This window comes from Pezoporus wallicus, unplaced genomic scaffold (assembly GCF_028554395.1).
Source record: "Pezoporus wallicus isolate ANWC-B61680 ecotype Strahan unplaced genomic scaffold, APGP_CSIRO_Pwel_v1 contig_5542, whole genome shotgun sequence".
Lineage (NCBI taxonomy): Eukaryota > Metazoa > Chordata > Aves > Psittaciformes > Psittacidae > Pezoporus > Pezoporus wallicus.
In genome coordinates this window covers 2,624,039-2,646,791 of record NW_026640165.1, presented here as the reverse complement: position 1 = coordinate 2,646,791, position 22,753 = coordinate 2,624,039, and the positions used below count along the sequence as shown (strand labels likewise).

At 40.2% G+C, this 22,753-nt stretch overlaps 1 protein-coding gene across 2 annotated transcripts in view; it reads right to left on the bottom strand.

Moving 5' to 3' along the window:
* Positions 1-618: 618 nt before the first annotated feature.
* The window catches only part of SLC2A13 (solute carrier family 2 member 13), a 161,623-nt gene continuing 139,488 nt past the window's right edge, over positions 619-22,753 (bottom strand). Inside the window, exons 8-11 of one of the 2 annotated variants that reach the window (XM_057417791.1) lie at positions 7,764-7,885; positions 7,478-7,630; positions 6,257-6,385; positions 619-3,603 (exon numbers count right to left, since the gene is read on the bottom strand). In XM_057417791.1, the coding sequence (XP_057273774.1) occupies positions 3,584-3,603; positions 6,257-6,385; positions 7,478-7,630; positions 7,764-7,885 (424 nt within the window). In that variant the 3' untranslated portion in view covers positions 619-3,583. Of the gene's footprint in view, positions 6,386-7,477; positions 7,631-7,763; positions 7,886-22,753 lie in introns of both variants that reach the window. The other variant, XM_057417790.1, reaches the window with a different exon arrangement.

Sequence of the window (22,753 nt, the reverse complement as noted above, 5' to 3'; positions counted from 1 at the left end):
AGAAAGATTCTGTTATTAAGTATCTCACCTTTTATTTTGTTCATTTACACTTCTGGCACTGACAATTCTTTGAAGATATTTATTTTCATGTAAAGACCAAACTTCATTAAAGCAATCAGAAGTCAATTGAATAATTTTACATCACTTAAGTTCCAGAAAATGTACACCACTTTCATACATTGTAGGCTTGACTGGTTGCAAAAGGAAATGGCACATGTTTGACATGGTTAAGAAGTAACTTGGACAGCCCAGCGATTAGTTTTGCCAAAACCTGTTTTGTACTGAATACCGTAACATGCACCCAGGGATTACAGTATGCCTGATGGCACCATGTGCATGTTCTTATTCAATATGGCATTATTACTATCCATTTGGTCTCCAATAATGTCTAAAATATTCTACATAGACTAAAACTGATTGGTGGTTTTGTAGGGGCGTGAGATTCATGATGGAAAGCAGAGATGTGACTTGTGCCACTTCCCAGTGATGCCCTGGACCAGCAGGACATTGAACGCATGGAGAGTATCAAGCATATGAATAATCTTATGGATTTCAGGGGGACTACTTGAACACTTAAAATCAAACAGCTGGCAGGCATGCCGGAGGCAGGGTGTGTAACGCAGCATCCCAGCACCACAAAACTGACTCGTATCACAGCTGCTGAGGACCCAGGAAGTTTCTCCTGCAGAAGTCACGATGATGGTCGTACATTCAGTCCTCTCTAAAGTCTGTGTAATGTTTAAGGCAGCAAGAAACAATTGCCTTTATTTTAACATCTCAGAAATGAATGTTTCCCTTAGAAATAGGTGGACAATATTCCTGATTAACCAGTGTGCCCCAAACTGACATAAACGCGATGGAAAGCCAAATCAAATTTTGACAAACCGTATTTCAACAGAATAGAGGACTACAACTGGAGTTCAAGCTTTATAATTACACATGCCAGATCATTCACATGTAACAAACCACCTAAGGACAATGTGAAGAAGTGGGGATTTAGATGAAATCTGTATTCTTGAGGCCTGATGGTGGTCGAACTTCCCCTGGCGTGAGTGAGCTCTACTGAAGCTGACGAGTGAGTACCTCTGGTGAAGAGGCGTGAGGAAGGTTAAGAACATGCTGCTGGTTCACACTAACAGGTATTGTGGCTAGAGTATATTCTCATATACAGAACTCTGGAACACTATTAACACCCATTTACAAAACACTACAGTGATGGTTATTGGCACATAAAAAACTCCTCTATATGAAAACATACACAAAATAGATAAGAACTGCCATTTTTTCAGACTTTTAAAATCTATATATAGTTGCCTTTAAGGAGTTTTAACCCCCAGTATCACAAACAACAATATTTCTTTAACAATGTTCACCTAGATTTTACTGTGCTGACATTTGTAACACTGCCACAACCTAGACCACTTTGTGGATTATGCTTAACTGTACTGTACACAAGGTGATGGAGATCGATAGAAAACCACTAAGATTTTTGCACAAAAATGTGACTCATTAAAATCCAGAGAACGACTGAGTCACTTCATAGGCAGCAGCTACATGTAAGCTGTAAATGGTACCCGCAATAAAAACACATTTTGCCATAAAGCACATATTGTGGCATTGTCTGCTTCTGGCCTGGTACACAAAGCTCGATTTTCTACCCAACGCAGAGGAATGGGTTAGGTTAGCTTGGCTCTCTCAGAAAAAAGTGCACAAACGTCTTACTCTTTAAAGTGCTTTGCAGAACTGCCTCTTCTGCCTTCATTTCTACCCCGAGATCTCTGTACTGTAAAGACTCTGCCTCCTTCTCCTTTTCTCTATCTCTCAGGTAACAAACCCTTTTACATAAGTACAAGTAAAATGTCAAGAAGACCATGTTAGAAGAGAATTGATGTTAAGTAGAAAGCTGGGTATAAAGCTGACAAATACAGGGTCCATCTTCTATTAGCCTACTGTGTACCTGTGGGACTGTGCCCAACACCCTCATGGGTGAAGGAAAGACCCTTGCTCAGAGCCTGTAGCAGCCCCTGGAAGTCTAAACAGTGCTCAACACAAGTGACTAAGAAAGGCAAAAGATTTCACCAAGGTAACAAGCACTAGCTCTGCAAACTCCATTGCCACATTCTCACCTCTGTGTAGGCAAGGGAGAAGAGCACTTGTGTGTTTCTCCCCCATTAGTCTGTCAGTGTTCCTGCTCCCATCCACAGGACCAAGGACAGTCCCTTGTTCCCACCATCCTTCTCCCACATGGGAGACAAGCCAGAGACTGCTCCTCTTGGCTATGACACCAATCTCTACTGAAACATGACTTTGTGCGGCTTTTAACACATCATCTCTCTCTTCTTGCCTCCCAACCCTAACTCCTGCACCAGTGAAAAGCTAATTTACCAATTCACACCAAAATAAGTCGGAACAATGATCCTCAGGATGCATCTGCTCTAGTCCCAAAATTTCTGGCGGGGCTGTCACTGCAACTCACAAGGTAGTAACATCTACCATCTGTCTCAGGTGCACGCATAGCAATGCAGTTCAGCTCTCCAAATGAGTCCTGGGCCCTGCTTTGTTTCTATGTCTATTTTACAAACAGGTTTGTTTCTCTTGTTAAAAGATGACTCTGATCAGCAAAGTGACACAGGGAAGAAAGAAGTGGCAAATTATCTCAACGCCCCCCCAACACTTTGAATTTCAACATGGTGAGTGAACTACTATATATGAATTAATGTGAAATACATTTTAAAAGATTAAAAATGCATCAGGACTTGTTTCCTTTATCCTTGCTGTTAGATGACAACATGAAGAGTCGGAAGATCAATCAGAACTGAAATATCTCAGTGTTGTCTATAAATATGTCCAACTCTGCCAGCATTACTCCAGCACTCCTGATGCACAGAATACCTGAATTAAGTGTGCTGTCCCTGTGAAGAAACGAGTGCACATCTTCTGCAGAAAGCTTTCAATAAAATGATATTGTGCTTAGACACGATTTACTTCATAAATTAAAATCCTGTCATAAGAAATTATTCAGCTACACTGTAGTTTTATTCTTTTATCTGGAATGTTGCTAAGTCTACCTTTAGCAAAAATCTCTTAAAACTTAAAATACGCACAAATATAAAAATCTCTGCAAAATAGAAACATTTAATTTTCTTGGTACACTATAAATTTTCACAGATTTTAAAAATAAAACCCTAATTGCTAAGACTGATTTGCAGTTATTTGATCTCATTTGTATTACACAGGATGCTTCGTACTAGGTTCAGCATTTCTAAGGTATGGAATATTGTCTTGGTGTAAAGCAACCCTAAAAGGAAGACTTAAACCCAACTCTGCAGGCAGGAAAGGGGGAGCGACAATCAAGAACCTAATTTATTTTGCACCCTCATAGCCAATAGCAATGACAAATAAAATGAATGAAGTTCAATCATTTTGCCTTGAGAAAAAGGGTAAGGGATGCAAACCTTCAGGAAACTGCTTTCAGTAAGACTGAACGCGTGTGAGAAAATGAGCCCAGTGCTGTACACAACCGAGTGCCACTTCTGAGAGCATCCGTGAAACAGGGCTGGCAGAGAGAGATGGTCTTCTGCTGCTAAAAACCCCCAGCACTGCCTGCAAAACAGAAAAGGCTGATCTTGTGATAGTGATCTTTCCAGTGACTTTCCTTTGGTTACGCCCAATAAGTGCAGTGGTTTCCTCTACCTGTGGACACAAGTGCAACGAAGCTTGAGGTCAGCACTAATACTGTGCTGGCACAGGGACAATTCCCAGCTTGTGCCCTGCTCCAGCAAAACACATCAAGCAAGGGAACATTCATAGGTGTAACAGTGAGTGTGGGCTTGTGAATTTTGGGGGGATCAGAACCAAAAGTCCCTATTCTCAAAAGCCGTAAACACTTACTTAAGCCTATCAACCATATGAGCGCAGGTTGGGTGTTACACACCTATTCATGCTGTTCTGGGTACAAAACTGTTCCAAAATAGGATCTTCAAATACACATTTGTTGGATTTAGAAAGAAACAAATTTGCCCTTAAAACTGTGCCAAGTATCCCTTTTTCTCATTTCACATACTGCACCTTCTGTGAAGGTTTCAAAGTGGTGACAGCCTAACGGAGGCATCCCATGGCGGGTGCATTTGTAGACAGGTCTGGAGACCTGAGTGTTTGCAACACCCTGTGCTCTCAAGCACAGAGATATTGTGCGCTTCAAGGGGAGGCAAGATGCAAAGTGTGAAAATCCAGCCCCCTCACTGCTCAAGCTGATGTTTAAGGTTGAGCCACTCTTGTCAGCGATTCATTTGAAATTCCCTCTGTCCACTACGTTTTCCCTTTTTAATCCCAGTCAAGTCACAGAATGCTTTAAAAGGTTTTCTCTCCAAAAATATTTCCTCAATGAATGAAGTAAAAAAGACAGTAACATAAAATGCAGCCAGTTGCCGAAGGTCAGTAACTGGAGGGTAAGCACACCCCTCACAGAAGCTCAGATAACATAATGTCAGAGTTCTTTACAACAAAACCCAACGTTATCCAATTAAAGTAATTTAGTAACAAATGTCCAGTCTCAGTTTTGATAGTAATCCTACATTCGAAGTGTTTTTCAACCGAAGACAAGCCCACAGAGCAGCTCTATAAAAGCTAATGAACCAAACAACTTCTTTAACCTTTACACAGTGAAAAATGAATGTATTTTTACCAAATGAATGGGGGGGGGGGGGGGGTGGGGGGCAGCCCACAGGCAGAGAAGGTTTTCCACATTCTTTCATGAAGCAAATGTTTCGAAGATAAGAATTTGAACTGCTGATGCTTTCAAACTCGTATCTCTGAAGGCTTAAAGCAGCAAGGGCAGGGCAAGGAAAAAAAATAACATCATATTTTTATGTAACTGCATAAAATTCAATTTTCCAAGGCAAGCAATCATGGCAGGTGAATAAAAACCCATTCACATTTTCATTACCATGCTAAAGGCAGCCCAGTTGATTTTTGTGTCTGACATTTTCTTGACAATTTTGCAATGCTTCAGTAAGGCAATTAACATGAGATGTAGGCTTCTGCCCACTGCTAATACTTCTCTTTAGATCCAGCAAGACACTGGTTGACTAAGGGCATTTGAAAGAAGAATGTGCTGGTGTGCTGGGATTCGTCTACTCTGCACATATGAAGATAAACTGAAGGCAATAGGATTATTCACGAACAAAAGGTGCAGGAGGGATGACCACTGTGCGTTTAGCAGCACAAAACACCTCCCCTCCTTTTCTTTCTTTCAGTTCATGATATTTTGTGTTCAAAGCCAGGTACAAACCCAAATGGTCAAATGCAAAAAAGGAAAACAAAATTAATTTTTTTCCCAATTAACTGAGGCCTCCATGTTGTACCCAGCCATAAACACCAGTCCATTTGTACATGCAGACACACGCTTAGCTCTGTTTTCCTGTTGTTAGGTAGTTAATTTTGGCAGCTTCTCTCACAAACACTAACCCCTGACTGCAGTGTGTACTTGAGAGCAGCAGTGGCAAGATAACCTGGTGTAACACAGATGTCTGCTACCCTAGTGAAGCTCCCCTCAGGCAAGTATAGCTCTTTACTTGTTATCTCAAATAAATGAAAATGGAAATTCTCTTGGGGCAAATCTGGTAAGCGTTTCCTCCACAGACATAGCAGGTATTTGTATGTTCTTAATCAGTTACACCTTTTCAATGGTTACCACTGCAGCAGCTTATGCACTCGTCATCTGTTGTACTGCACAGCAGAGCTATTTCCCAGGCTGCTGTGGGGTGGGGATCCAACAAACGGCTGCTTTCTGATTAGCCACTCTGTACCCCTTGTCAGTATTGGAGATAAGGACCACCACTGACCATCTAGGATAGCCTTCTTTATTCGTCTGGTGCAGTGCACCCTACTAACTACCTCGGGATGGTGCAGTGTTGCACACACATGGTGAATTCACATAACTGTAGAATTCAATCTCTTTTGGAAGCCATTGCTTTGAGTTATCAAGAAAACATTAGCATTTTGAATATCCTCCCAAATGGAGCATTTTTGAACATGAAGGCATTTTTAACTAGACAGTAGAAAGGAGAACCAGACCAGAAGCAGGGCAGTGAGGTCATCAGAGAGCTGCTTTTCCCCCAGAAGGCTTTTAAATGATTAAATACACCAGCAGCTGAAAATTATTCCACATCAGAAGCATCATTGTCAGAAAGATGGTAATTACTTCCCTTCACCCGAATATATTCAATATACCTCCCTTCATCAGAATCCGACATACCACATGTACATAGCCTGTTTTCAAACAAAGACTCAATTTCCTCTAGTTTTTTCCCTTTAGTCTCAGGAAGGCAGCCATAGATGAAAACCAGTCCCAAGGCAGCAAACCCTGCGTAGAGGAAGAAGGCTCCTGCAATGTAAAACAGTATGCACGGTCAGTTTCAGAAGTCAGTTCCTATCCCTCCTCTGCTCCAGAGCAGAGGGAGCAGCAGAAGCAGCAGGCTGCAGATATCCAATGAGTACGTAAAAGCAAAGCTTGGAGCTTTACTGCATTGTTCCGTAAGAGAGTAAATTAACAAAAGCAATTTTATTTCACATGGAATACACACCTTTTCTGGGAAATTCATCCTGCTGTTAAAATAAACAGCAATTAAACAACTACATATCAAGTCAAGAGCTCAGTTTAACTTAAAAGTGAAGGACACACTCAGAGAGCCCCCTAAAATGAGAAACTTTAGCAGAAAAGAAATGGCCAGGATTAAAATAACACTTGTGACTCTTACATCTAATTGCTATTTACAACTCCTCTGCAGGGACAATTAGCACTGAGAAGGAGCTTGTTCCCACCCACAACCCAGCATACCTAGGGGGGCAGAGAATGTACTAAAGGACCAACAAACATTTATCTGCCATGTGTTTCTAGACTGATGACTCAAAAGAATGACAAGTAGAGCTGAAAGCTCTGTACTAGCAATGACGTGAAGGTCACAGCAACTCCCTAGCAGTTTAATGTAATTTAAATGACTTGTACCGGAGTGGCTGAGCAGTAATCTGACAAACTCTCCGCATGCCCCAGCAGAAAAGACTTAATCAAAAGCTGGGAGCGGGGCGACAGCATCTTAGAAAGATAATTCTGCAAGGACCATCTGATACCGACCTTGGATACCATAATGAACTGGGAAAATGCACATGCTGCCTCCTGAGTGGGAATTGGCATGTTTCATCAGGTCCAAAGCAGGGTTTTTTCTAGCTTCCCAGTTTCAATCAACCGTTTAGGTTCCCAGTTAAGAAATGTTTCTCATGAAAGCTGGACCAAACTCTATGATCCAGGCAGCTCATATCTTAGTAAGATGCATCTCTAGTCTTACTAAACCATGGTGGGTTGAGAACACTACATTCACACTTGACATTTCACAGCAAAACCAACTAAGCGACCCAGAATCAGCAGAAAATCTATGTGCCAATGGTAGTGCTGCATGCATGGACTCACACTGTTTCTTACCGTAGTATGTCAGGTATTCAGCTGTATGCAGAAATGTCAGTGACACGAGCACATTGAAAACCCAGTTGACTCCAGAGGAACACGCATTTCCTGTACTCCTAGCCCAAAGGGGGTAAATTTCAGAATTGACAGTCCAGGGCATAGGACCCATCCCTGAGAATTAGAAAAAAAGGAAAAACCTCAGTTTAATGGCTGGACCCAAAAGTAAATTTACCACAGAGCCTCAATATTTGACATTTTACTTTTACATTTTTTAACTTGTATGTGAAAACAGATGTTTGCTTACCAGGTGCAAAGAAAACCAAGTACAAAATAAGGCCCAGAAGTGCTGTCCAAGAGTATGGAGTGGGGCAGAAATTGTATGCCCAAAACAAATCTTCCTTTTTGAATGCTGTTTCATTTGAACACCTGAAAAATAACAAAAAAACTTCATATTAAATAATTTTCAAGGAAATAGATGATGTTTCAATATAAATATGGCTAGTAATAGAATCATAGAATCACAGGATGGTTTGAGGTGGAAAGGACCTAAAAATCATCTAGTTTCAACCCCCTGCCATGGGCAGGGACGCCTCACCCTAGACCTCATTGCCCTAGGCTCTGTGCAACCTGGCTTTGAACACTGCCAGGGATGGAGCATTCACAGCTTCCTTGGACAACCCATTCCAGTGCCTCACCACCCCCACAGTAAAGAACTTCCTCCTTATATCCAATCTAAACTTCCTCTGTTTATGTTTAAACCCATTACCCTTTGTCTTCTAAAAGCTGACTAAGGTACAATTAAGATGAAAAATGTAATCCCTGCTATTTTATCAAGGTCTTTGAGCCTAGACCAACATTCAAAAACATGCTTTTTCCCAAGCCTGGTCTTTGGAAGCATAACCAGCAGAACACTCCAGAATTTAAACACCTGCCTTTTATCTACAGATCTCCTCCAAATGACTAGCCTTTACCATGCATGAGGTCATAAAAAAGCCAAGACCATTCACATGAATATCACACAAAGCAAAAAGAGCTGCAGCAGCAGGGCTTCGAGCTAAAAATGCTGCATGCAAGGATTTAAGGTCAAATAGAAGTTAGTCCTTACATCACTGACGAATTAACGATATGCTGCATACTTTGGATGTAATCAGTAATGCCTATGGAATGTGCCAAGGTCAAGTGAAGTTATAAGGAGAAGAAGCCTATGCTTTCTTTTCTACACAGTGAAATCATTTAGAAGAAGCATTTCTAATTAGACAGTAAAAATAAGAATCAGACCAAAGGTGAACCAAGCCTGAGCTACTGAAAGAAAAAGTGTCTCTATTTGCAAGGACTTTGTGGAAATTAAGTACCTTGAGGAATAGGTACTCAGTTTGAGTGCCAACAATATTTTAAATATTTTAAAGGAATACTGGCAACTTTTTTTTTCTTTTTCTTTTCTTAAATTAGCATTTGTTTAAAGGGACCACAAGTCACAGCTGTACCTAGAGAACCTTTTCAGCTGCAACCACATCAATTGCAGACATCACTCTCTGATATGCAAACAATGTTATTTACTTGAGGAGAAGACTTCAAAGAGAGATGAACATCTGTCTGGGTTATGATTTACAGGTCAACTGAGTACTTATGTGAAGAATATGACCCTCTTGACAGTAGAAAAAACAGAATGAAGATGCCTACAATGAGTGACAGCTTGGCAACAAGTGGTGAGATTGTGGAGTAACAGAAACCCTGGCATGTTTCAGAGGAGCTACCACCACTGCAGTTGACTTTCAAAAGCAAATTCAAAGAACCCACTTCTCTAAATGTTCTGCTAAGAAATAGCCAGCCAGCCCAAGGTGGAACAGGAATATGCTAAGCACTGATGGCCAACCCACCACCAGAAATCTTCCCTATGGATGTACCAACAGGACAACACGTAAAGCACGATATCACTGTGAAGTCCCAAACCTGATCTCAGGACACCTGGAAATCCAAAGTTCAAATACATTTAAAAGAGAGAGATTAACCCAACAAATACTGCACAAACATACACCAAACCCCAGCCAAACCTTAACGCTGCCTTGATGGCAGTAAGCTGTAAGATCTGCAGTTCCACCTTGCACTTGAGCAGCAACTGACCATGTAGAGTCAGCACTCTCTGGAGAAATGATGATCCCTTGATATGTTGCCAGCAAAGCAGCCAGTGCTGGTGCGCACCCTTCCACCCTGCTGCAGCCCCGCCTTGCCGAGCTACCCCACAAAGCCCCTGTCATCCAGTGCATACAGATTCCCTTTCAGTCTGGAGATGAAATACACATAGAAAACAGGCCAACTGAACATCCCTCTCAAAGATGTGTCCCTCAAACCCAGACACAACCGACCCCTGGCCTCAGCTGCTGCCTGGCCACTGGAGCACCCATCAGCCTAAGACACTAGCATCTTCCATGAAAGACCTTTTTCACCTTTTCTTAGCCAAAAGTACTTCTGCCATCTTGCCACTACTGCTTCTAAGTATCCTCTCAGGTTCCTCTTTCTGTTACTTTGCTCTTTAATAGCTCAGTTCTACATCTCTTTCTATGATGTGTGCAAGACATGGATCATTCCCTGTTAGCATCCACCCTGATGCTTCCCTACCACTCTACGTACTCCTCACTGTGTGCAGGTTAAACCATATTTGAGCTGTGTCCCAGGTCTAAGATGTATAGAAGACTGAACTGTGCAGGAGAGCCATCCATATGTTCAAAACAGAAGTTCCTTATACGTTAAGGAAACAATGTTTGAAAGATTAATTACTGTAGACTCGGTAACCCTGTTTCCACCTCCCACTCAGCCCTGCATAGCTGCCCACTCTGCACCTGCACCACTGCCAGATCACAGGATTGCTCAAGTTTGACACCACTTTCACAACATCAGTTTCCCTTCTATCACTGTTATTCTAATTTCATTTGCAGGTGTTTGGTAATGAATACATGCTGATTAGCATTTTAAAACATCTTGATGCTGAGATTGGTTCCTCAATTCTGCCCAGCCAGTCTGGCAGCTCTTCAGAGAGGAGCCTTATGCTTTCTCTCAAATGCTACTGTAAACAAAGATGTACTTGGTTTATTATCTTGCATCTATCCACCAGTGCAAACCACCCTGCTGATTCATACAGACACAACCACTGAGAGGTCTGGATTTTAACTTCCCTACCATGTTTCCCCAGATGCATCCTACTTTGATGGAGTGGAACACAAATGATACAAGGGAAAAACAGATGTCCCCAAAGCCTCCTATGGCTGAAGCCACACGTCTATCCTCTGCTGTCTGCCCATAACTGAGAGGAAATTCTATTGCAAGAAAGCAGATTCAATGCACTGAAACAGGAAAAATAGCACTGGAGACTAGATTTATCAGAAACTTTGTAGTAATTAACTGCACTTTGCTTATCCTTCAGTAGTTAACCAGCATGGTACACAGAATAAAAGCAAAGATACTTGCATTTGCTGGCATCTTGCAGTGCTGGGTATGTTAAAAAATAACACTCCTCCAAGGCTGGGGATCTGCTCAAGCTCTGTTACTGTGCTAAGTCTATTGCTATACTATTTCTACAAGATCTATTATTTTGCTGAAGAATACGTTAATAATTACTGAGCAATGTGTTACCAGATAGATAAAATTCTGAGTTTTGTCCTGCCTGAAGGGATCATTTACAATGGAAAGTGGACAAGCAGCTACCCAAGCTGAAACGCACAGAGGAAAATGCCCTTTAAAGAGCTTACAAGTGTAATGATGCAGTCAGGTACCAGTGCAAAGAGTCTGGAAATACCAATATGCTGAGTAACAGTCACATCAGTATAAACAGTGAAGACACACCACATCATTTCCTCTGAAATTACAGCCAAAGTGAAAACATGAAACAATACACTGAAAATCTTTGCTGTGAATTTCTTCATCGTGTGTTCTCCACAGAAAATTTCAGATGAACATCTGTTCTCATTAGTGAGAAGCTGACCTTCCAACAGCTGATGCAAACAATTCAACTGACTGGAGGTAAATCAGAGCAGCAGTAGATTTCTAAGTTATGGGAATTACAAGCTTGTTTCATAATCACAGAATCCATGCTTTATCAGATATGGTTCAGAAGATCTAAAGCTTTGCTCCCCACCTCCTTAAGTTACCTTCATATGGCACATAAAAGAAAGTAAGAGAAAAAGAGCTGCTGCAGGCCATCTAAAATGTTACTGCTAATAGCAAGAGGACAAAACAGGATAAGACCATTTCCTTGACCATCAATCTAAATTTTCCTAATATTTGAGCCAATTTGGCTGTAGAATAATTCTCAAGTGCAACACTGAAAACCACAGAGAGGGAAATGGCTAGTAGCACCAACAAGTGAGCGCAGCACAAGGCAGAGACCAAATTGATTTTTTTCTCAAATTTCCATAAGTTTTGCTTTGCTGCAGAGTGAGGACTGTGTAGCTTTTGTGGATTAAATGTTTCATTCCGAACAGTTCACATATCTTTAATGTAAAAGCTGCTGACTTCTCATTGTCTTTTATGCTCTTCAGACACATCTTAAATGGATTTAGATCAAAAGTCTTAAAAGGTCAAAATTCAAATCAAATTGGGCTAAGGAAATAAATTATTTCTAACGAAAATCACTAATGTGATCATTCGTCTCCTTAAATTCTTGTAAGAACAGGCGCATTGCAAAATTACACATTTTGCTCCGAGATAAAATTTCACATCAGGTGCTGATGGTACAGAAAGATTCCAGACCTAAATCAGTTTCCCTAATTCCCCACTTCTTTGTTGTAACAAGAGTAAAACCACTTAAGGACTGCTTTTGCGCTAGATTTTTGTGTCTGGGTTATCCAGATGAAGATAAACTACAATTCATCAACTTAGTCTCTAGTTTAACACAAATACACTGGATTTTTAAAAATCTCCTTTAAAGAGATTTTTAGTCTCCCTTGCAGAGTGATGACTTTTATATCATGCCAATCCAACTGAACAATATAGATTTATGCCAACACTATTGACTCATCTTTTCACCTGAAGCCTGGTAATGGAAAGGACAGAAGACCAAACATTCATAATTCAGAGTTGCTGGTGTTTGGACTGAGAAAGACTTTTGTGGAAGATGCTTGGGAACAACTAAGATTATTTACCCACAAGCAACTCCTCATCGTGTGGAAGAATCTGGACCTTGACATTTGGGTTAGTTCTCACAACTTCAAGCCCCTCTTTTTCTGCTATTTAGTTGTTCAAAAAGACCCCTAACTATCTTTAAATTACTTACAAGACAGAATTTAGCAAGGTACCAGATTAACTCTGTAATAACTTTGGGATATACATGCATCTAAGGAGAACTTTGGAAAATGCCTCTATCCTGTCCATCAAGTGGCCTCTCTAATCCACCCATATACATTCAAAATAATTTACATTAGCACAACCTATAGAAACCAGTGAGACTGTAAGGTGTAGTTTTCACTATAACTCTGTGTATTCTGATTTAAAGAAAAATCTCTGCTCCATTCAGTGCTTAATTTTTATACACACATATGGCAAGATGCAATCAGGAGTATCAAGCAAAGCATAACTGTTTCCTGAAGGCGAACAGATTATTTAAACTTGACTAATGTCTGAATCAATACTTCCTAAGCTTTCTCACAGTTCCATGGTTACTGGCTTCTGTGCCTCAGAGAAGATGTGCTGTAGCTTCATGCCTCCCTGGAGAAGTTTGCATCTACTGCTTTGACTTTGTAGTTTACACAGAGAAATAATTCATCCATTAAACCAGATGTTGCTAAAAATACGCAGATGAAGCTTCTTTCACCAGATGATGGCAATTGAAAAAAGCAGAAAAGCACAAACAGATGCAGCCTTGAAAAATGTACCCATAAAATTTCCCAGTATTCAGCTAGACATTGCTTAACCTTTACTACATTAAAATACCAGCGTGTTTTGGGACATTCATTGAAGCCTTTTGCTGTAAGTGGCAAAGACTTCTTAAAATATTAGCACACACTTCAAAAACTTGGAAAAATACTTTTGTTCACATCAAGAAAGCAAATTTCACCTCAGCAGATTGCTGATACATTTGCACATGACTGAAAAGGAGTCTTTATCATGCTGAGGCCCCCTGCTATAGGATTTATCCATTATACCTATAGAGCTGTGGGTGATATCCTGCACAAAGAACAGAAAGCAGGGCACTTTAATGGATAAGAGCTATAGTAATTGCTGCTGCCCAAGATACATAAAAAAAATCCTTAAACTAAAGAGAGAAAGCCAGTTCCTGTGTCTATGCAATGCTTTCCATGCCAAGGAAGTTTGGTAGCAGCTACTAAGGCTAGAACAATACCAACAGGAAAATTATTTTCCTCAGACTGAATGACTGGCACTTTGTACTCTGCATCTGGGAAATTAAAAGCACACATTCAAACATCAGTTAAGAAAAGAAATAAAATACCAAAAACCCAAGAAACCAGAAGCATGCTTGCTTTGCCCGTTAGAGAGCCAAAGAGTTTAGAGATGCCTTCTTAATTGTGTCCTGTAGGGTAAGAATTGGATTCCTAATAAGATTTTACATTTAAATCATCATTACTTACAGATCTGCTTGGAGGCAGCATGTTACATATACACAAATAACTGTCAATTATTCACAGGAAGCATCATTTCCCTAACTGGCTGTTATCTTCTGATCTGTCTCTTATCTTCTTTCTTACAAAACAAACAGCCTCTACAGACTGTTAAAATCAATCACAAGCAATACTTCACTATTGTTCACACACACTATTAAATTAAAACATTACTTATTATTTCATTTACCCAATCAGAAGACCTTACTGGAATAATCCCTTAGAAATACCTATCTCTAAGACATGACTGCCTTCCACCATGCTTGGACATGTGTGCTCTCTGCTGGGTAAAAAGCTGACCAAGCCCAAAGAGTGGTGGTGAATGGAGTCAAATCCAGTTGGTGGCTGGTCACAAATGGCTTTCCCCAGGGCTCAGTACTGGGGCCAGTTCTGCTCAGGATCTTTCTCAATAATCTGGATGAGGGGATCAAGTGCACCCTCAGTATGTTTGCAGACAACACCAACCTAAACCATTCTATGATTCTACAGTTTTTAGTCATGTCAGAATTCATACCTGCATGAGACTTAGTATGCTGTTCTGATCATACCTCTGTTCCCAGCTACCCAGTCACAGATGAACAGAATCTTTTCTACGTTATCATTTAGCTAAAAGTCTTTAGAGTTTGAATTCAAACACTTGCATTTTCCCAAGCTGAGAAATTTTAGCTTTGCAACTGCATCTGAATTTGCCCAATAGAGTGCTGGAGCTGTTATTCAATCTGAATAAACTGAGCAATAGACTACCAAATGATAGAAAACAGGAGCAATTTTTCCTCATGAAAAATAGTTCTCCAATATTAATCACATCAAAGGGGCTCTTAACTGTTTGCCACTCTGGATGTTTCAGTGTTTTTGTAACCACACATTAGTGAATTCTGAAGGTTGGACAACACAGTTGCTGTGTCTCTTGACAGAGGAAGAAGCTTGGATGTCTGACAGAGCCAGTCAGGATGCTCGTTAGCTATGGGTCTGTGAAAGCAGCTTTCATGTGATTAGGTAACTCTAATTTCCTGATGAAAGATGTTCAATTTTGGATTGGTTTCTGGATTGGTTTCTCCTTCATATTGCCATATCCTATTCCTGTCCCCTCAAAGGTGAACCTGCTGCTCCATTAGACTTCTTCATCCTATGCTGGTGCCATTCAAGTCCTGCTGGCCACCTCCATGCCACTGGCTACAACTTCCAACTCCACTGTCCCACCGCAAGTGTTTCAGGCTTCATTTTATCATTATATCTACCAGAAAGGGAGAGAGACAAATCTCTGCTACAATCAGAACACAATCTGACAAGCTTTGCCATCCTCTTTCACACCCTCCTTTCCTTGAGAAACAGCCTCAAACCAGGAAAAGGCAGAATAACTTTTATACCTCGTGTTAATACCCAACCATCTGAGATTTCACAGCACCTGTTGGGTATACATGTTCACCAGCTGCCGCAGCACACTTGAAAACTGACAGCAGAAATAAGGAAACACCTTTTTTGTTCCAGGACATACAATTATCTTAATCTCACTACACATAGATTGAATGATTTTCCTTCCTAACATCTCTCTTACTCTTCCAATACATCAAGTTGTAATAAAAGTATCAGGAAATATCTGACATTGCTGTGCCCTACAGACTGCCTGATCCTTGTCCTAATTCTGATCCTGACTGGATACACTTTGTACCCCAGTACAAATTAAAATTAACTAGTAATAATTAAATTATATGATTTCATAATCATGACCAAATCATAAATAATTCAAAGATATTAATAATGCATAAACTTGTGAGAGATCATGCGATTATGAAAAATAATCATCTGTTCACTTAGCAAACAACTAGCAGTCATACCTACAGAATTTTAATGGGCAGGATGCAAATTAAAACCTGATCAAAATGCAGTATCTTAATTAGTTTTGAGCATAAGCATCTTAGTTGAAACCAGTGTCCTTCATGCATTTCTACCTATGATCATTTAAACTAATCTAATCAGACAATAGGTCACAGTTTCAAAATACGGTATTTTGTGTTTCTTTTTAACATTGGACACTTTCAGGTACAAAATCAGTTCTTCAGTTAAGGGGAAAAAAAAAAGGAGGAATATGGCTTCTTTCTTTCTTCTCTTTTTTTTATGAAAAACTTCAAGATTGCCCTGAATTTCAACAAAGACATGAAAGAAAAGACAGAAAGGAACAGAAATATTTTGTTTGATTGTAATTCTCATGCTGAAATATTTCATATCCTGTAGTTTTCACTAAGTCTTTCAAGAACCATCAACTCTCGAAGAACTTCACTGAGGTGCATATTAGAAAAGAATGTTTAGAAATGTGGTTAAATACAATGGAGATGACACTACCCAACATTTTGAAGCCTCTGTCATGATCAATAGATATGTTAGTACTACAGTAGTATCAAGAAGCAGAAGAAAAACACTGCCTTCTACCACACAGAGTGGAAAAACCACCATGATGTGGTAGATGGCAACACCCGCTGCTGTAACACCTGGAGTATCACGTATTTATGGCAGGTCTGGATGGGACTGTGGCTTAATGACATGACTTGCACACAGAGCAGCCAGTGGGATAAGAATTATTGCTGCTACCACCTTGCTGATTGCTGCAAATCCTCCCTTCAATCCTATTCATAGCAGTCAAGCGCAGACTGAAAAGAAACACCGGACGCCACAGCCAGGGTGCAGGCACAAGGCAAGCCCTCGCAAGAGATGGAACCTGGAAATACTTAATTCCTTGGGAAACAGATGCCATTTCACAAATCTTAAACACATGCACAAAGCTACCTCTGCATGACAAAGGTGTCACAGAGGCATTCGGTAAACAGGACGAGATATTATTTCACTCCTGGCAGGAATCAGGGTGGAGAAAGACTCATGGACTCCCTGGGGCCCCAGAATGTGCTTCCGAGTTTGTTTAGTGGCTTGTCTGTGGCTATGCAGAAATAGTTTCCCTTTGGAACAGTGAGCTTCAGCAAGGAGCATGCATACACACCTCTGCCTTCATCCAGTCACTGCTGGCTTCCCTTGTTTCTCTGAAAGGAGGGAGTGCTCATTAATAATTTGGCCGTTTCTTTTTACAGACAGACCTTTGGGGGATGTCAGTGAGATGAATATTTAACAGGAAGCTGGCTACCAGTTACCCCAGGGGGCTCCCACTGTGAACCTGTGCTGCACCATGCTTTCCACTGAAAACCAGACAGATTTGGTCACTCACTATTACTCACAGGTGCCTGCAGGCAGGCAGGCTTCATTTTCTACAAGCTCTTTTATGACAAAAATGCTCATAAATACAGCACTCACGAGAATGTTCCGTTAAAGACAGGCTGGCATTTAGCATCCATGATGGGCTGGCATGTGAAATATTTCACTTGTGTGCAAACCCCTCTCTGTAGCTCAGCATTCTTGGACCTTCCCTGGACTGGAGCTGCTGGTTCTTCTGTTCCCAGTGATGTGTGGAAGTACTAGGTCATCCCACTCTGACACGTTTGAGAGCTGTCATGAATAAGAATTATTGCTACCACCACCCTGGTGACTGCTGCAGCATGTCAGAGCACCACGCTTCAACCAAATTACAACCGGAGTACCTGAACTGAAGAACTCCTAGCTTCTCTTTTGAGATCTAAAAGTATTTCGTTTTTCTGATTGTATCTCCTTGCAGTTTGAATACTTAATTAAATTACAGAAACAAGCTAGTCTGAAGATTATGATGTTAAATGGAGCATTTTACAATTTCAAGCAAGTTTATTATAAATCTCACCTAATATTTAATCTCATTTGGTTTTCTTTTCACCTAATTTTACATTTACTTAATAATTAGCATTTCTAAAACTCAGAAATATGAACCAAGCTGCCTATTCATTGTAGAAGCATCAATTCACCCAGGAGATACCTCTTTCCTATGTTACATTAAGACATATCTCCTCAATGAATACTGGTGGAAAGGGCTAAGTATAGGGCTCAATGACAGTATCAATATCTTAGTATTAATTAAAGTATTATTAAATGAACAGCATGTAAGAATTGCTGGCATGACTTAACAGTCTATTCTATAAAACGCAGACAAAGGCCAGCTGCAAATAAGGAACAAGAAGGAACAGCTTCTTCCATCAGTCAAGAAACTGCAAGACAGCTCAAGGTCAAAATTTCAATCCTCTGAAGTTGAGTAAAACAAACTTTATCCAGATTTGTATTCCTACTTGCACTTAAAAGTAACCTTTATTGAGGCTTGTGCTGTTCACCAAGTGTCAGAAGTATTGTTAAAAGAATGTCATCAGCATCTCAAAAGCATCACTTGAGTTACAATTTCCAGAAGTAATTCTAAGCCCATGGTCAAAAAGACCAAAGACGAAGAAAGCAAGGTTGTCGTTTTTGTAACTCAGAAAGAAGGTAACTTGGTAGAAATATTCACCGGAAGTTTGATCTTCAAACAAAATAGGTTCTATATCAGTGTCATAATCTTGTTTTTCTTACAGCTTCCAAACACTCGAGAAAACAATAAAGAAACAGAAAAGAATGTATTGCTTTTAATTACCCCAAAGTTTTAGATGTACAAAGGTATTGTAAAAAACATACTTCCATGTCAAAATCTGGTATATAAAGTTCATAAAGAATAATGAGATTCTATAGTTCAATTTAGAAAAACAAGGCAAATCCCACCCAAACCCTAAATTCAAAACACCCACAGATGGGACATGATGACAGAACTATGACAAGTTACCAGATGTGGCACTGAATGGTGAGCACTACCAGTTCAATTCACCATCCAAATAACTTGTTTGCCAAGTTCCAGTCCCTAAGCCCCCGAAAGGCTGCCTTCCCTTCAAGCAGAGTGCCTGGTGTTAGCCCTGGTCCGGCTCTCCTGCTGCAGGCACCACTGAGGTTTTAGAGTTAGTTCATTTAGTGCTTATGCCACACGGCACTCCCTGCACCTTACAGAGCCTGCTGGGCCATCACTGTGCAGAAATGATTTCCCACAGAGCTATTAAAACCTTAAAATCAGTATCAACCACGTATTCCAATGGGAAGCGAAGAGAGAACAAAATATTTATCCTTCTGACTTGCCCACTGAAATCAAAAGGAAAGTGTGAGCAAGTAAAAGTAATTTTCTGAATTTGCTTTTTCTTTTGTTGAACCTGAGACAAAAAACCGTAAGGATGTGGACTTTGAAATATAGATCAATATTACATGTATCAGCATACCTTCTTCAGCTCTTCTCTGCTCTATTAGATTTCCAGTTATTGACATACATGCAAAATTTATATTTTAATAGTTCTAATCTTTTGGCCAACTTAGCGTTCCATCTGAAGTACTGAACTATTACATTCAATTTCTGTAACAGCAATTTAGACAAAAATACTACATTTCAACTACTGCCAGTGACTGTCTGTCTGCCATTACAACTGAAATCTCTCCAGACTGAAAATTTGAGATCTTGCCTTCATTGCGTTAAATAGATGATGGGAGAGTATTTTTAGAAGGAGCTTTCCCCTGATTCCAGTAGGTGGCAATAGCTCTGCCCTAAAAACCTCAGAAAACTGGTGCTTCAGAAGGGGAATGAAGCACCGCATCCCTGCCCACACCTGCTGCACTGGAGAGGCTCTGAATGAAATCAACCAACAGAGCCATCCAAAGAGTGATTCCTCCATTGTCAGCCCTAAAATGCACTGGAAACCATTAACATAGTAACAGAGACCCAAGGAGATTTAAATAATGCTCTAAGACCACTTATAACAAGATAATTATTTCACATCTGATTTGTGAGAGTGAGCACTTAAGAGTGTTGCTCTGCCTTGATTTGTGCATGCAAATACAACATCTATGACCAATCTAAGGAATTTAATATAATACAGAAATGTTAAGTGGTTACACTATCTCTAGTTTATGACATTTATAAACACTGGGTACTAAAGTCTTAATTGTTACATGAAACTGTAAGTTTGGGATCTGGCAGTAGAAGAACTCAGCAGAAATCAAGTCATCATCTACTTTCTATGGTCTCAGACAACTAAAAAGAACTTTACATAAATAAATGCTTTAAACAATAGCTATTTTACCAAGAAAATAAGCTAAATGGGAACATACATCATCTGAATCACAGGTCTGAAGAACTAAATCATCATGCAGAACCTCAAACTCGTCTCTCATTGTCATTTATGCAAAGCTAATGTGACAGCTGTGGAAAGCTAAAGGAAAAAAGAAAGCCTATACATCCTACAAGCAAGAAGAAATGCCCAAAGTGCTGCTGTTCGGAAGTACGACCTGACATTGAACAGACTGTCCATTTCTGAGCCCGTACTAACCGATGAGCTCAGCCTAAGTAAGGTCACGACTTTAAATCAAGTGAATCAATAATTCCAGCTCACCCCGTGCCAGTGAGGGATTGATGTTGCTGCCTCCATTCTCAAGGAAATTAACTACACATGCAGGCAGCACATACAATAATTTATATGAATTAAATTCATCAAACACACTGAATTATTCAGCAGTCCTAATGCAGAAATGTGTTAGTTTGTTTTCCCTCAAAAAGAAAAAAAAATACCCAACTCTAAAATCTTCAATGTTTTAAGAAGGGAGAATATCACAGTTTTACTCTATCAGATGATGTTATTATGGAAGAGTTACTTATTATGGAATAAAGATATGTAAGATTTGGATTAGGGACACTGTTAAAGGTACAAGCTCCTGTATGGAGGGGCTGGGTTTGACCCTGCTGAATGTTCTTTTTCAATAAAAATCCCCAACCACACGCAGCTTTCATAAATATTTTCTGTCTGCAAAACAGAGAAAATGTCAATGTAGCAAATCCATTTCAGAGTGCAAAAACCTAAAGGACTCTGATGAGACAATTTTCACTGAGGATTGTTATTTCAATCCAAACTTTAAATCCTAACCGAATACATGTGAAAAACAAGTACTGGAAATATTACCCCCCTCAAAAAAAACCCTCCTCATGCTCCCAAATATGAGTCAGTTCCTTTTGCTTCGTCTCCCAGGCAAAAGCGAAATCCCCAGCTCTCTCCCAGCAGTAGCTCCCTGCATGCCATGCTCTCTGGTCAAGCATCCTCCCCTGTCCCTTTCTCCGGTCCCCTTGGCCAAGGAAAGCACTGGGGTCATGCACTGGCACCATGCTCTGCATGACACCACTCTGGGAGAAGCATGGATGCCTTTCAACCTATCCCTGAGAAGATGGGCAGCTGAAGAAGCTAATTAGTAACAGGCTCCTATGGGCAATAAATGAGTCTTTTTTCAGTGTACATTTCATAAGAGAAAGGGAGAGAAAAATAAGCTGCAGGAATTATCCATGTGCTCTAAGCACACTGACAAGAGACTGCCAATTCTCTCATACATGTTGGCATTTTTTTCCCTTTGCTTTCCTATCTCTGTCAACTAGAAGCAAACATGTTTTTTAAATGGGAAATGAGTATTTTCCTTCTAATCCCATCTCAGCTGACCAGAGAATGACTGAAATGAGCAGAGAGCTTGCTCCTTCAGCTGGATGGAAATCCAAATTTTAAACACCACAGCATCTTCCTTCTTGGACCATGCTTAAGTGGTGAAGAGCAGTGACTCAACACAACTTCCCATTAAATAACACATTTTTTTCCTGACACAAACCAGCACCTGGAAATGTTTTAGCTCAAGGACCACTTCTGCTTTTCTTTTCCATACCTCAATGCTATTGCACCTGAATGTGTTACAACAAGTAACCCAAACAGCTGTCAGCATCTGCCCCTTCATCACTCTTTATCAGAAGGACTTTTAAGTATTAACTTACAGTAAGATCTAGAAGCAAAGTGCAATACAAATGTCAGGTAGAGAAGAAATGTACAAACCATGTTTAAAACTAACCACTCCTGCTTTAAAATCCTGGTTTGTGCTGGATGCCTTCAGCTATAAACTAAACATTTCCAAAGTCATTATGAAGTCGTTCACTTCATAAGAAGACTGACTAGGAGTATATCTTGTCCTTTCCAAGCATCCAGAATTTGCCACTGGTTGAGCAGATATAATGAGTAGAGCTATTAATAGTGATACCTAAGTAATTACCCTAAAGAAATGTAAATAGTTTCAATTTTCATTATCATGTCACTCTGCTCATTATTTTAGATCTAAAATGCAGATACAATATACAAAGGACTTTAACTGTTTAGGCATAAGAGTCAGTCAAAAATAAAATAATAAAAAATGGGGGTTTTCCCCCTTGAACATAAAAAAAAATAAAATTCAAAAGCCTGTATCTTGTGTTAAAGTTACAACAAAATTTCACACTTAATTTAAGTAGATATACAAATTTTACCAAATTTTCAAATGCTTAAAGAGATCTTAACATGGTTATCATACTGAACATGAAACAATCTCCTTTTGCACTTACAGCCCAGAAAGCAAAACATATCCTGGGCTGCATCAAAAGGAGTGTGACCAGCAGGTCGAAGGAGGTGATCCTGCCCCTCTGCTCTCGCGAGACCTCACTTGGAGTATTGCATGCAGTTCTGCTGTCCTCAACATAAAAAGGACATGGAACTGTTGGAACAAGTCCAGAGGAGGGCCATGAGGATGATCAGGGGACTGGAGCACCTCCTGTATGAAGACAGGCTGAGAAAGTTGGGGCTGTTCAGCTTGGAGAAGAGAAGGCTGCGTGGAGACCTCATGGCAGCCTTCCAGTATCTGAAGGGGGGCTGGGGGGAACACT